This window comes from Catharus ustulatus, chromosome 4 (assembly GCF_009819885.2).
Source record: "Catharus ustulatus isolate bCatUst1 chromosome 4, bCatUst1.pri.v2, whole genome shotgun sequence".
Classification (NCBI taxonomy): domain Eukaryota; kingdom Metazoa; phylum Chordata; class Aves; order Passeriformes; family Turdidae; genus Catharus; species Catharus ustulatus.
The window spans coordinates 52,717,881-52,731,844 of record NC_046224.1 but is presented as its reverse complement, the minus strand read 5'-3'; the positions used below and the strand labels follow the sequence as shown (position 1 = coordinate 52,731,844).

Below are 13,964 nucleotides of genomic sequence, written 5' to 3'. Positions count from 1 at the left end.
CTTTATTCATGTCGTTAGAGTTCATTCTGATCTTGTTTAAGCAGATAAACAGCCAACAGACACTATATGACAATGAGAAAAGGAGTTCAAAGTCCTGTTATACTGCAGATCACATTTCAAGTTACATTAGCCCATAAGAAGGCATTTGTTGGTGAATCTGGAGAGCTTGTTCCTTGTGTTAGGGTTAACAGAAACACACATGCAAAAAGACCTTTTTACAACATTAAATAATTACAGCTTGTGCTGGTATGTTTCCATACATATTAAGGGCTGGAATGACCAAGAGGAAACAAACATCACATTGTCATGAGAAGTTCCTGGTCAGGTATTAGGAGCAAAGCATAGAAATTAGACAATGCTGCAAAGCATCAGTCTTTTTTTGATGATGAAACAATTTCATTCAATACACATTATCCCTGAATGTAATCTTGGTAGATAACTGCACACAGAAACATCATATAAGTCACTAAAAATTGTTTCTAGGGTTCATTCCAGGAATTCATTTGCATCATGTATATCTGCTGATATAGCTATTTTTATGAGACAAAAAGTATTTACTATTTATTTTTATTTTACCACACTTTTTTAGCATTTTTTCAACTATACCATCATTACAAAGTTACTTAATTTTCAATAAATTAGTAGAAGTCTATCCCTTGAAAACTCTCACTCTTTGACTCTGATTAGTGAACCACTATCAGGAGACATAAATACACATGAGGAGAAAAGGTCACATAGACCAGGTCCTTCTGAATTTGTTGGTGGAGGCCATAGATAAAATAATATGATAGAATAGAATGAATAGAATAGAATAGAATAGAATAGAATAGAATAGAATAGAATAGAATAGAATAGAATAGAATAGAATAGAATAGAATAGAATTTCTTACCTTTATGATGATTTGCCCCAGATGCTAATTTCCCCCACAGCGTTACAACAAATATTATTATTAGCAGTTTTCCTTTTGTTGCTTTCTGCAAGTATCTCTTATTCATCCTGAAAAAAAAAATACACAAAATTAAATATTTATATTAAGATTCCTTCAAAAGACATCTTTTTCTTAATTTAAGGAGAATTTACTAAGTTTTTATAAGTGTCCAGCTCACTCCTAAAGTCTTAAATTCTGCTTAGCTCTAAATGAGGTACACAGAGCAGCAACACAACCTCCCTCCCTGGTCTGACAGCATTCCTCCACCCTAGTCAGTACCAGGAGAATTCACCATCATCATCATCATTTCTCTCAGGGCACAAACAGTGCTCATAACCACAGCAGACTCCAAAGCTGGCAAGAAGGATGAGCCCATGCTACTCTGAGAAGGTTTTGAAAAACTGAGCAGTTCCACTACTGAGTCTGCAGCCAGTCATGGTAGAGTGTATTGTCTCTGGTCATACAGTGATGTTTTTAACTTTGGGGATTGCAGCTCTTTTTTGGATTGTGCCCACAAGTCCTAAGGTGATAAAAGATTTGAATAGACCTTCAGCTCATGTACCAATCCTCCTGCAGAGAAATCTTGTTAGGAAAACCTGAGTGGTTGGGAAACATGAAGTAGAGCAGGGCGGATTCACTGCCCTCTCTTCTGTCTACCCTTGGGTAATGAGAAGATTTGATTTACTGCACCAAGGGAAATTGCACAGAGCTCCCCTCATCTCACTCAGTGATGTTTTCACTTTGACAGCAAGCCACCAGAATGGTTCAAGTACAAGATAACACATGACTTATTACTCAGTAACCTCCTCCAAAGACAAAATACCCCTCCACCTGCCAAAAAGACAAGTTCAGGCATGTAGGCTCTAGTGCTTAAGGATTACAGTTGTGCAGAGAGTGGCTAGAGGTACAATAATGAGTCCTTCTCTCACTTCTTCCCTGTGGGTTCTTCCTAGGGAGATGGCTATGAATCACCTCTTTATAATGGTCATGTTTCTGCTGATAGGTCAATAGAACAATTATAACAATTATATTTCAAACCATTTACACCAGAAAAGCTGAAAATTTGATCACTTGAGCAAATTGCTGCTGTATTTTAATGACTGGAACTTTTTTTAGGTTGTTTTTCTGGGCAGAAAAAAATGCATTGCTTCATTATGGTTGCACATTTGTCTCCTATTGTGTTCATAAGAAACCCAAAGGAATTCAAGTGCATCTCTTCTCCTCTGCTTGTGTACGGTGCTATCTTGGGCAAGCACAACTCTGGAATGCAGACTGCTCTAGTACAGATTTAACTAGTAATATGTTCAAAGTCTCAAATAATTTTCCACTTCTTCAAAACAATTCCTCTCTTTTCAGCAAATGTCTTTCAAATATAACACCAGACACTGATAAGGCAACACACACCCCATAACTCTGCTTATGACTTCCAGACTTGAAACCAGATCACTTCCCCCAGAACTTCCAATCTTGCTCTCCAGGAGATTGATGAGCAGGCTGTAAGAAAACATGACTGAAACTAACAACCCACTGAAGAGTACACCAAAGCCTTTTAAACATGAATTCAGAGCAAACAGAGCTCAGCATTCTTTTACAGAAGTCACATATTTATTATGTTTTTCCCAGAGGTTTAGCTATCACGTTTATTAAGCAAAAGGAGAGAGAAGTGAGTGCTGTAACCAGGATGGTGCATGTGCCCCTGAAAGCCTGACTGATTAATAATCACAGCAGAGATCACGGTGTGCTGTGAACCACTCTAAGGTCTGCCTTCTTGCACTGATTCCAGTGCCTTTGGAGTGTAAACTGCATATTCATCATCAACTCCAGGTTTATGAACCACTCAAAGCTAAAGGGAAATACATTATTTGTCACTGTAAATAAGAACAAAAAGATGAGACTGGAATGCACATTCAGCATATGCTCTTTCACAGCTATCTCTGTGAAAAGAATATGAATTAACTCTTTCACTCTAGATTCTCATACTGCACCTGTTATTCTGCCGGTGCCAAGTCATCTCTCATTAAAATCAAATCTTTCTTCCTCACCTACATAACACTGCTCAAAACCCAGTGGGACTTGCACCATTAAAGCAAGGTTGAATCTAATACAGTTTCCTCCTGTATTCTGCTGATGCCAGATTCCCTCACTGCGCTATGAGACTGGCAGCAAATGCACATCAGAAAATGCAAATGCATCAGGAAAAACAGTAGTGGCAGGGGAAAGAGAAAAAAAACCAACCTCTCTGCCTGAGAAAGCAGCCCTCAGGATGCATGGCAGAGTGAAGATACACTGCACACAGCTGAGCACACCAAAAAGGAGTAAGCTAGCACTGAGTGAGATTGTTTTCTGCAAAGTCAGGAAAGGGCTTCAGCTTTGACACAGAAAATCCAGGCTCATTGCCATTGCCAGGTTTCCCAATCATGAGAAAAACCATTTTCTGCACCACAAGCCTATTACATAATTCTACACTAGTTGTTTGTGAGATTTGCCTTTAGAAGGACAAAAATCTGAACTGTGTCTAACAGTAGTCCCCTAATAGACATAATTAACAGAAAAATCAGCGCAAGGGGCAGTTCTAATTTGGGAATAATAGTTCAGAAGCCACCAGAAGAACTGTGGAAAAAACCTGATGAAGTTTAAGCATTCATAACATACAGCTACTAAAACAGAAAAAACTGAAAGATGCTGTTAGCTTCAAAGTAATTATGCCATGTAATCCTAGACCCAGACCTGTGGTTACATGCATTGCCACTCCCAGTGCTCAGTCCCAGGACAGACAAGAGGCTGAAGCTCTCTGCTCTGAGCAGTGCTGCTACACACAAGGACCACACTGCAGCAGCACAACCCTAGAAACAAAAAATTAAGAGTTTGTAGTCCAAGAAGCTGAGAGGTTGGGATGGATGCACATCACTGAGAAACTGAGTCAAGAGCTAGAAAAGAAGGAGAGGACAGAGAGGCCATGAGATGTGCTCAGTATCTCACTACATGCATTATCACCTGGGCTCTGAAACCCTGATGCTGATTATTTTGTTATGGATTTGCAAAACAGCCCATGGTAGAGCACTGAGAAGACACTAGGACTAGATAGCATTTGACCTCAACCCTGAAACAACTGTTAGCCTCTTGCAGTCCTGATCTATGTCGAGTAAGCGTATCCAGGAAATAAAATTGAGTCCATTTCAGTGCTGTTATTACACTAACATAACCGACTGTGTTAAGTACAACAAATAAGCTCTGAAATTATGTCTACTTTTACTAGAGGTGATACAGAGCTCTACAGACCAACTGTAGATATTAACTTGAATACTTTTCTTTTTGAGACATTTATTCTTTTATTTACTTTCTTTTCTGCAGAATCTCTCTCCCACTGATCCATCCAGCCTCCAATAATGCCACATAAGCAAAGCTGATCAAAGCAGAGAATTGCCATAGCTATAGAAAACACCTACATCTGAAAATCAATTTTACACATGAGCTTATTGTGTAACAGAAAATTTCCTTCCGTTTCTAACCCAACATATTGGAAATAAACCCAAGGAATTCTCTGCACTTTCACATAAAATAGGACATGAAAGTCTGTCGTGTTTGAGTTCATTTTTCAATGTCCTTTGAGGCAAGAAAAAAGAAAGACAGTTCCTTTTGTGGTCCAGGAACACATTCAAAATATAACAAAAAGATGTCACCCACATAATTCAAACAGGCAGTGGCTGAGTGTGAGATGGCTCTGTTGTGCCCAGCTCTTCACTGGCACTATAACACAAGGAATACATTCATAGGATTTTTTACTTTTGCTCCTGAAGATTTCTTTTGAAGCACACTCCATGAGACCAACACCAGTCCGGTATAATGAACTCAAGAACAGACTGTTTAGGTGATTAGTGACAAAAAACTGCAGGTCTTTTTTTCTTGGGAAGAAACTGTATCTGATGCTGCAGAGGAGTTTCACAAGTTGCCACATCAGCAGAAATCCCTCTGCCGGCCCTCTTTGGCTCAACAGCAAACTGTGAATACACACACTGTTGCACAGGCTCTCCTTGTCACTGCTCCACCTCATTCTCAACCCACTTTCAACAGCAGATGGGATCCAACCATTCAGCTGTACTGAAAATGCCATGCACAGATGTGTATTTTCAATGTAGCAGCCATAAGCTCTTGCATTTATACCTTCTTTCCTCTTTTTTCTGGACTTGAGATCAGCCACCTTGCCAATAGTTCAGAACTAAAGGAGAATCACATGGGAATGACCTTCTATTATGTGCTATACTGACCAGTGCTAAACTGCCTTGCTTTCTGATCTTAGGTGAAGTACAAATTCATGTCATGTTTGCTGTTGAAGAGAATAAAAATGTAAGGAAACATAGTTTTTATTCTTCCTTTAAAAGTTTATGCACAAATAAAATTCTCATCTGTTTCCTAGGAGTAGCAGCATTTTTCTCTGTTGCTTCTTGTTTTTCTTTTCTTTACAAACAACAGATTTTCTGAAGTTGTTCAAAATTCATTAGTTTCTGCTGTTCATATGTGGGAAGTTCCACTGTCAGTAAGGTCCATTTGCCTTTTGCAAATACACAGACCCTGTGAATGCAACGTTCACAAAGAGATAAATAAGACTATTTCTTTACTGAATCATGAAAAAATGCTTAAGGGACAAAAATCTAATAGAAAATTAGTCCCACATCCTCTTAGTTTTCTTTTTATGACAAATATTTTATTTGCTACTAGAGAAAGCCTAAATGAGTAGTAGAAAACAGTTGACACCCCAAGTCTCTTGTACAGAAATAATGCAGCCATTTAAATTACCTTCTCTACTGTCTTGAATTGTACATTATTTATTAGTTATGTTAGTAGCTACATCCCACACAATGCAGGTATTTGCAGTTTTATTCAGCCTTTCCAGTGTAGATTAATGCAGATTTAAAAATGCCCCCCTGCTGAACAAGGTCACTTTGTAAAAATAACACTGATGTGACCCCTGTGCATCTGCATATCTATAAACTCCCTCTATGACATTCCTGTCATGTTTGCTAAGGGAACAAGTAATTTGCCACTCTCATTACTTCAGGTACAAGGTAGTTTGTGAGAATCAATCTTCCTTCTGCTTCATACATCACAGTCTGTAAAAGACACAAATTGCACTCTGATTCCAAAAGAAGGTGGGGGACAAACATGAACACGTTCTCACAAGCTACTTTCTTTGATCTAAGCGGGCAATGAAAGAAATAGAATAGGCATTTAGCCTAGCAGTGCATGATAGCCTCACATAGGAGATGCAGAAAATCCCAGCATACAAAGCAAAAGGGGTGGGTTTGTTTTATTTCTCAAAAAAAAAAAAAACTGTTGTTCGAAAAAAAAAAAAAAAACAAACCAGTGTGGATATTTCCATAGACAAAATAAGTAGTCATAGAGAGCTTAGCCCCACTACTAAGAAATATTCAGGAATAGTTAAAGCACTCTAGGCAGACTGATAGACTAGTGCTGTCACTGTTACTTTGTTAAGCATAGCAGCAGAAGCAAACTGAAGATTTTGAGTCTTTAATGCCATAAAGAGGGCTTTTGAAAGGCTACTGTGCTAAACCTTAGGACTCTGAGGAAAGCTGGATCTTTCCAAAAGTCCTTTAGCACATGATTGGTATGTATACCCATATTTGTCTTTTCTTTAAATCAGTATAACTTAAGCACATACTTAAATTTAAGCACATACAGAAATGTATATAGACAACATGAGTTCTTGGAAAAAGATTAGCGAGTGAGCTTTTATACGAAGAGACAGTTTCAAGACAATAAAATGTCTCAAATATCTGAAAAATAAAAATTTATGGAATATATGAAAACACGCAATAAACAAAAAGAAAACATTCTTCTTTGCATACTTCAATTAGTTTCCCAGCAGAGGGAAACTGTAGACAGATGCACTTACAGGTAATTACATTTGCCAGCAGTCTCATAGCACTTGGATGTGAAATTTACATATATATTATTGTTTCCAAAATCTGATAAGCATGAATGCTCAAACTGCCAGAGGTGTAAAATGCTTTAGCCACCTAGTTGCATTCCATCTCCCAGCTAGAAAGGCTGAGAGGTGATGAAAAGAACTTATTTCTACCAAAAGTGTATGCATAGTCGTGATCAATGGTCTTCCCTCTAAACTGCTATCAATGGTAACGTCCCCTGTTTCCAGACTAACCCCAGTTCTCTGTACACACAGTTGATAGTAATTTTCATCTTCATTAACTTTCCGATACAACACCTAATTGGAAGCAATAAAGAAAGCAAAGAAATTATAAACAAGAAATGCACAGCCCTTCTAGCCATCTTTAACTCAAACAATACAGCTGTATTTAACTGACTGAATTTCTTTCTTGGTCATTTCATGAGGACCAGCAAAAGAATGTTCACAGATGAATGCTAATGCTGACATGTTACTCAGTATGGAGAATTAAAATGCCATGAATTTGTTGGGAGGTTAGGTTATATACTTCTACATGTTAACAAAAAAACATAAAACTAGAAGTAATAATCTAGCATTAAACCTACACTTTCCATTCACTGAGTTTTTAAGTGCTAGCATAAAACATTGTGGAATATTTGAAACACCAAGGTATTAAAATATCTTAAAGTTTCCCACAGATGTCCAACACCTTTGTGAAATAATCTCTGACCATGAAGTGTTCAGTATTAGAGGGTACTTAGGCTGCAATTCTCATCATTTTCTCTGATATTGTCATGCCACTTTAAACTATTTTTCTCCCAGTTTCTATGCTTAAGGGAGCTTTAAGTTGCAGGGGGTACAAGCTACTCACTTAATCATCAAGGCAGCAATATTTGCTTATATCTTACCTGTGATCCTCCTGCAGATGGTTATTTAAATTTTCTTTATTCATATCTAACTAACCAATCAAAAGCTTAACTGAGGGGGAAAAAAGATAACTGCAATGAGCTTTGAACAAAATGTCTCACTAAGATCTGAATCACTAGGTGTACTGTGATTTCATAAAGGCCATTGCAGTGGCAGAGATAAGCCTTCAAATCTACGAAGGCAGAGAAAACTTCAAATATTAGTGGAGAATGGGAACTGAAGTACCCATATTTAAAAGCAAGGACAAAGATTATCTGGGCAAGTGTAAGCCTATTAGTCTGACCTCTTCAGTTTGCAAGAGCTTTGAAAGCTTTGAAGAAAATGATAAATTAAAGACAGGGAAGTAAATAGAACATAGGATAAAATGAAGCAGTTACCAAAGGTAGCTCGTGCCATACTAACTTGACAGCTCTTTTTGATAACTCATTTTCCAGACAAAGAAATGAAGTAGATATGATTTGTCTGGTTTTAGATAAAGCATTTTCTACAGTGTCACTACAGAACTTCTACATTAAGCCGAAGACGCTGCAGATTATAAGAACTGAAAGATGAATCCAGGTGCAGTAACAGCACGTAGCTCTGAAAGGGAATATCAGGGATTAATAGCATTTCTGCTACAAGCTGGGAACTCAACATCTGAAACAACATACATAAAACAATTCATTTATTTGAGCTGATCACCAAGAGCACATCAGTAACAATATGACACAGGACGGCAAATCCTATAAATTATTAAATTATATATTTCTAATAAAGACACATAAGGACAAGTACGAAGTTGCTCAAACTATCATTCAGAACAATCTATACAATCTGGACAGTCATCTTTGTGAAAGTGAAATTGAGCCCAAAAAATGTGAGGAGAGTCTTCCTGTGAGAGGAATAAAGTCTCTAACATGGGAGGAGTTTTAAAGAGCTTGGCTTGTGAAACAAAGGAAAGGTTGAAGGGAAACAGAGAAATCAAAAGGAAATAAACATAGTGCAAGCAAAAAAATATATTTATAAGAAATGCATTAGATGATATATTGCTGCAGACAGGATTGGGACACTTAGTTCAAAGATTCCAGAGTCTTGTGTCTATATCAATACCATTACTCCTTTCTTGTACTCTAGTACAGCAACATAAGAACATTTTTTTTTCATGTAGAAAACTATAAGCAAGTTTATTAATGATTTCTTCCACATCATTTAATTCTTCTCAGAAAAACTCCTAAAGTAACAGCATTTTGCAGTTTATAAACTGGGTTCTCATTGATTACCTGAACCCACATTGCACTCCATCCTAAAACCTAACCATAGTGATGAACATTTGACTAAGACAAATATTCCTTCTTATTGTTTTAACATCTTCAAGGCATAATTCTCTGTGTCATAAAATTTACGATGACCCAAAAAGTCACAGTACTATACTGGTGGACTATTCAGTACCCAAACTGCTTTTTCACTAACTTCAGTGAATTAAAGTCAAACTTTTGAGTATGATTGACTATTCTATAATTAAGACCCCCTCACTTTATTTAGAACTCACTCTCTTTTCTATCACTTATGTTTTAATTTAAAATCTTCATATTGTCATCCTGGTTTTAACAATGACAAAATGGAGATGTAGAACTGGCAAGCATAACAATTGTCAAAGTATGAAGAAGTCTTGTTTGCTGCAAGAGCAGAAACAGAAAATGTAGAAAATGTGCAGAAAATTTAGGGATGTAGAACCTCAAAATTATGTACTTTCAAGAGTAAGTATTTTCAGATGACAGAAGAAACTATAACAATAGAAGTATGTTGAAAGTGTGGATACAGGAATTTTAAAATGTTGTTATTAGATCTATTTAAAGTGACTACTATCTTAAACATAATGCCTTTCAATCAATAGTGGAGGATTAATTCTGGGATTCTTACACAGATATAAGTATGGATGAAGGCCATCATTATATTGCACAATCCTGCCAGACCTGAAATGTGTATATTCAGATTTGATTGCATGAATATCCAACTGAAAGATAAATTTTGTTTTTCCAAAGAATTCTTCTGGCAAATAACACTATGACAGACTTCTGCGGATGAACAGGGAAGCAGGACTCAGACTAAATTCTCCCCTGCTATTTTCATGACAATTATATCTGTCAATAGGCATAGTAGCACTTCTGACAAATAATAGTAGGTCTGAGCCTAATCTATGTTTTATACCTGACTCCTACACATTTTGGGCCACACTTGAAAGTAAGGGTTCAAGTGTAAACAAAAATGACAAGTTGTTCAAATCACAGAAAAATACAGAGCTTGCTTGTGCAGTGACCAAAATATCCTTAACAGCTGACATAACACACTAAGAAGACAGGAGAGTTGTCAATTGAGAGTAAACCTAGTTGAAACACAGTTGGAACATGTTCCTCCACCCTTTTAATGTCAAGTCATAACACATGCTCATTTGTCACAGCTACCACAGGCACCACTTTCAGAGGAAAAAAAGTGAGATCAAAGTTTTTTTCAAACTCTACCAAAATATGGATCTGGTACCCAATGCAAACCTCTATTCCTGAGCATATACATAGAAAAATACTTTTTTCACTCTGAGAGATGCTAAAGAAAGGCATCCAAGCTGCTCAAACAACCTTCAGCTACAAGATGGGAAGTAGAACATAAAGTCCAGCAGGTAATCCAGGTACAGTGCCTTGTACTCAGCAGAGGTATGCTCACACTGAAGAAAATATTAATTTTCTACTCTTAGAAAAGAAAATGGCTTTTTTTCTCTCTGCACAGGGTTTTATCACATATTAGTGAGGTTTTGGTCCTGGCACTTCTTCTAATCTGTTGCATAGACCATAATTACTAATCCTATCTTTAGAACCATCCAGTGTGCTAGAAAATTTTGACTCTCATTGTCTACTTCCTTGTCAGTATTCTAAAACAATAAAATATTTTTAATACCAGCTCATACTGAAAACAAAAAATTCACGGTGTTCTTGTGATGGCTTGCTAGGAATTAATTCGAACCAGGTCATTTCTTAATGATAGCTGAAGTATCTAAATGGCACCCAGTTTTCCTCGAAAAATCAAATAAATTTCCCAATCTCTTTTCAAATATCTCCTTTTGAAGGGCAACAGCAGCTATGCAAGAGTCATATGGAGCTTCAACCCTGATTTTCATCCAAATGAGTCTACCTCAATAAATAATGGCATGTACTCTTTGGTATGTTCTGTGCCTGCCTTGCAATGGCGTTTTAATATTTCCATGAGCTCAGTAAATAACCAGTCATAACCAGCACATCTTAAAAGTCCTATACTCAGCTTCCTGCTGCATGTTATGTAGTTTGAGATTTGTATGTAGAGTACAAGAGGAGAATGAATGACTAAAAAAGTCAATAATTAGTGTTTTGTCCCTCTAGTTCCTTGAACTCTTACAAGGTACACTTATTTCAGCATTTCAATTTGGAGCTGGACTTCAATTTTCAAACAAATTTTCAAACTTTCTCCTTTTACTATGGTCTGGATCACATTATGGAATGATTCTGGAATGGTTCACAGCAAATTAATCCCTTTTAGATGAAAATTAAGCAAAAGAGTGCACCTAATGCCTTCCTGCAGTTTAGGAGTGCTCCGTTCAGGACACAAGGGCTAATCAAAAACAACCTCCTCCACTAAATTAATATAATGTGGACATCATGCCCTCAGCAACAGCAGTTTGGGTCTACAAAATCACTTCTGTAGGGATAAACTGTTTGCTAATGTAGGTGCAACCCTATAATCTCATGAGGAAGGAGATAATTATTATAATTATTTTATACTTGGATGAGATGCCCTTTTGGTTGTGATTAATCTGAAAAGCCTTTTCAGATCCTTGGAAAACCTCAATGGCATTTTGAAAGGGATCTGTCACTCAGGAGGCCCTCAAACAAGTTCTGATCTGCATTTTAGGGCCATTATTCCTACTGTGACACCACAGCAAAGTGAAAAGACAGCTTGTGTACCAAAGTCAAGGAACAGTTACCTGCAGTACACCCCCCTAATTTAGAGCATAGAGCACAGAATAAATTACTTCAAATTACCCAGTGAATTGTTCCCTTTTGTGAAACAGCAAAACCCTTATCTTTTAATGCAATTAACAACAAGAGCCTTTCTGTCTTTTTTTTCACAGGAAGTATTACCTAACTTACAAGCGACTTTTGCTGCTAAGAAGAGCACAACTCATTGTAAAACTGCCAAACTGGATGCTTTACTGGTTCCATACCTGCCATTTTCAGCCATCAGATTATTGACAGTTTTTCCCTGAGTCTGGTAGCCAAGCTACCTGTAGCAACACTGCTGAGTAGGTTGACCCTTTTAGGTGAATAAGATACAGAAAATGATATGCTAAAATGGGAAGCCTAAGAAATTACTGACTGATAGTGAGACAGACATTGGCCAGCAAGGATCTGCCCTGCTCACCACCTACATCCTCCAGCCCAGAGGGAAGGTGCTGCTTCATGCTGCCCTGGCAGACAGGACTTGAGTAAAGGACTGAGCCTAAGTACACTTCAGTTGACTTTATCAACATTAAGGTCATTATTCATCATTAGATCAAAATCCTCATATTCCAGCCTGGCAATGTGAAATGTCTTTGAATCAGAAGTTTATAAGACTGAACTAAATTTGAATAAAGATGAATTTTCTTCCTAGCACAGATTTGGCCCAGAAAATACTCAGATATTAACATATTTACAACAGGTTTAAAAGTTTCTAACAAATTCTGCATTTGTATTCTTATGCATGCTTAGTGGAACAACAAAAAACTATTTACTTCTATTTACATATTATTATTAAAGTGAGCTCTGTCATTATATTTTCATAACAATTATGTTAGCAGCACCAGTAATAGGGACAAGGATATGCAGGATTTCATGCAATGTGTTTCTAAACAAGAGGTTACAGGCAGTGTTTGTAGTATTCATGATTAAAGAGAGGGTTGGTTTTTTCCTTCTCATTCTTCATTTTATAATAATTAATTGGAACTGCATAGGAACTCAACCAAGTAATGTCTAATTTGCTGCCAGTAATAATATAAATTTGGTAACATACAAGAGCAGTACAGTCAACTCAGATTCTTTTAGTGCTGACTTAGAAAGGCATTTTATGGGAGTCCATTAATAAGAGAGCATTACTCTAAGTGCACAAGACCTGAAAATGGTCTTTAGGTAAGAAGAATTAGCCAGTACAACATAGGAATGGCCATAAATGAAAGACATCAGAAAATTACCAAAACTTCTAAAGATAAATTGTGAGATAGAAAGGTTTAGAATGCTGTTTCAGTGAAATGAAGACTGAATTTTAATAAGAGAATGTTATATTTTGCAAGAGCATAGATATAATACCATTCATATATTACTTACTAAGAAAAAATAGTATAACAATATTTCCATATCATTTCAGTCACAAATATAGCTATTGCAGTGCCATCACCATTAAAGGAAACGATTATGAGTTTGCCAGACTTGCAGGAGACTGTATGTATGATACTGAGATCAGCAGTTCATAATACATTCTTTTAATTTTGGAAAATCACCACGGCTTTCAAAATGTAAAGAGAAACAAAATGCAATCTAAGATGAAGTGTATTTCCTTCTGCATCAGTTATTTTTATTTTATTTTAACAGCTATCTCCCTCATGCTTCCCAAAATCCTTGCCAGTTAAAGGTGAAAGCTCTTCTTACAACACTGATAGAAGAAAGGACGTTCTCTGGCTTTTTGTTGCTCCTTGCATAACTTGCAGTTGCAGCTGCCAACAGTGGGCCTCCATTTCAGTTGCACAGTGAAGGAAGAACAGTTTCCCCAGTGTTTCTCTTGGGTCTTTGATATTTAATGTTTCTCTGAAAGCTCCCAAAGTCCAATAATTAGACAAGAACTTCGATTGTAATTGTCCTATGCAGTTTCACAGAAAATGGGATTTCTAAAGGCAATGAAACAAAAGGACCCGGTTTCATGTATTAAAGCCTTAAGAACTTGAAAATGATTAACATAAATTTCCAGACAATCAGATTTGGCAAGTATTGACAAAATTTTGGCTTGGAAATAATCACTGAAGTCACATATTTATTTAATGCTTCTTTTTCCATAATATCTATGGATGCTGTATGAAAATTTATTCTGGATAGCTATATTAAGTATAATAAATTCACTTATATTGCTATTGTTCATGCTTAATTATAAAT

The 13,964-nt window shown here is 36.8% G+C and overlaps 1 protein-coding gene across 4 annotated transcripts in view; it reads right to left on the bottom strand.

Annotated features, from left to right (window-relative positions):
• The window catches only part of TAFA2 (TAFA chemokine like family member 2), a 178,581-nt gene that overhangs the window by 47,850 nt on the left and 116,767 nt on the right, over positions 1-13,964 (bottom strand). For all 4 annotated transcript variants that reach the window (XR_004417632.2, XR_004417633.2, XR_004417634.2 and 1 more), the window contains exon 2: positions 891-997. Coding sequence is in view for 1 of the 4 variants with exons in the window: in XM_033057135.2 (XP_032913026.1) it covers positions 891-996 (106 nt within the window). In the remaining 3 variants the exon portion in view is untranslated. The remainder of the gene's footprint in view (positions 1-890; positions 998-13,964) is intronic.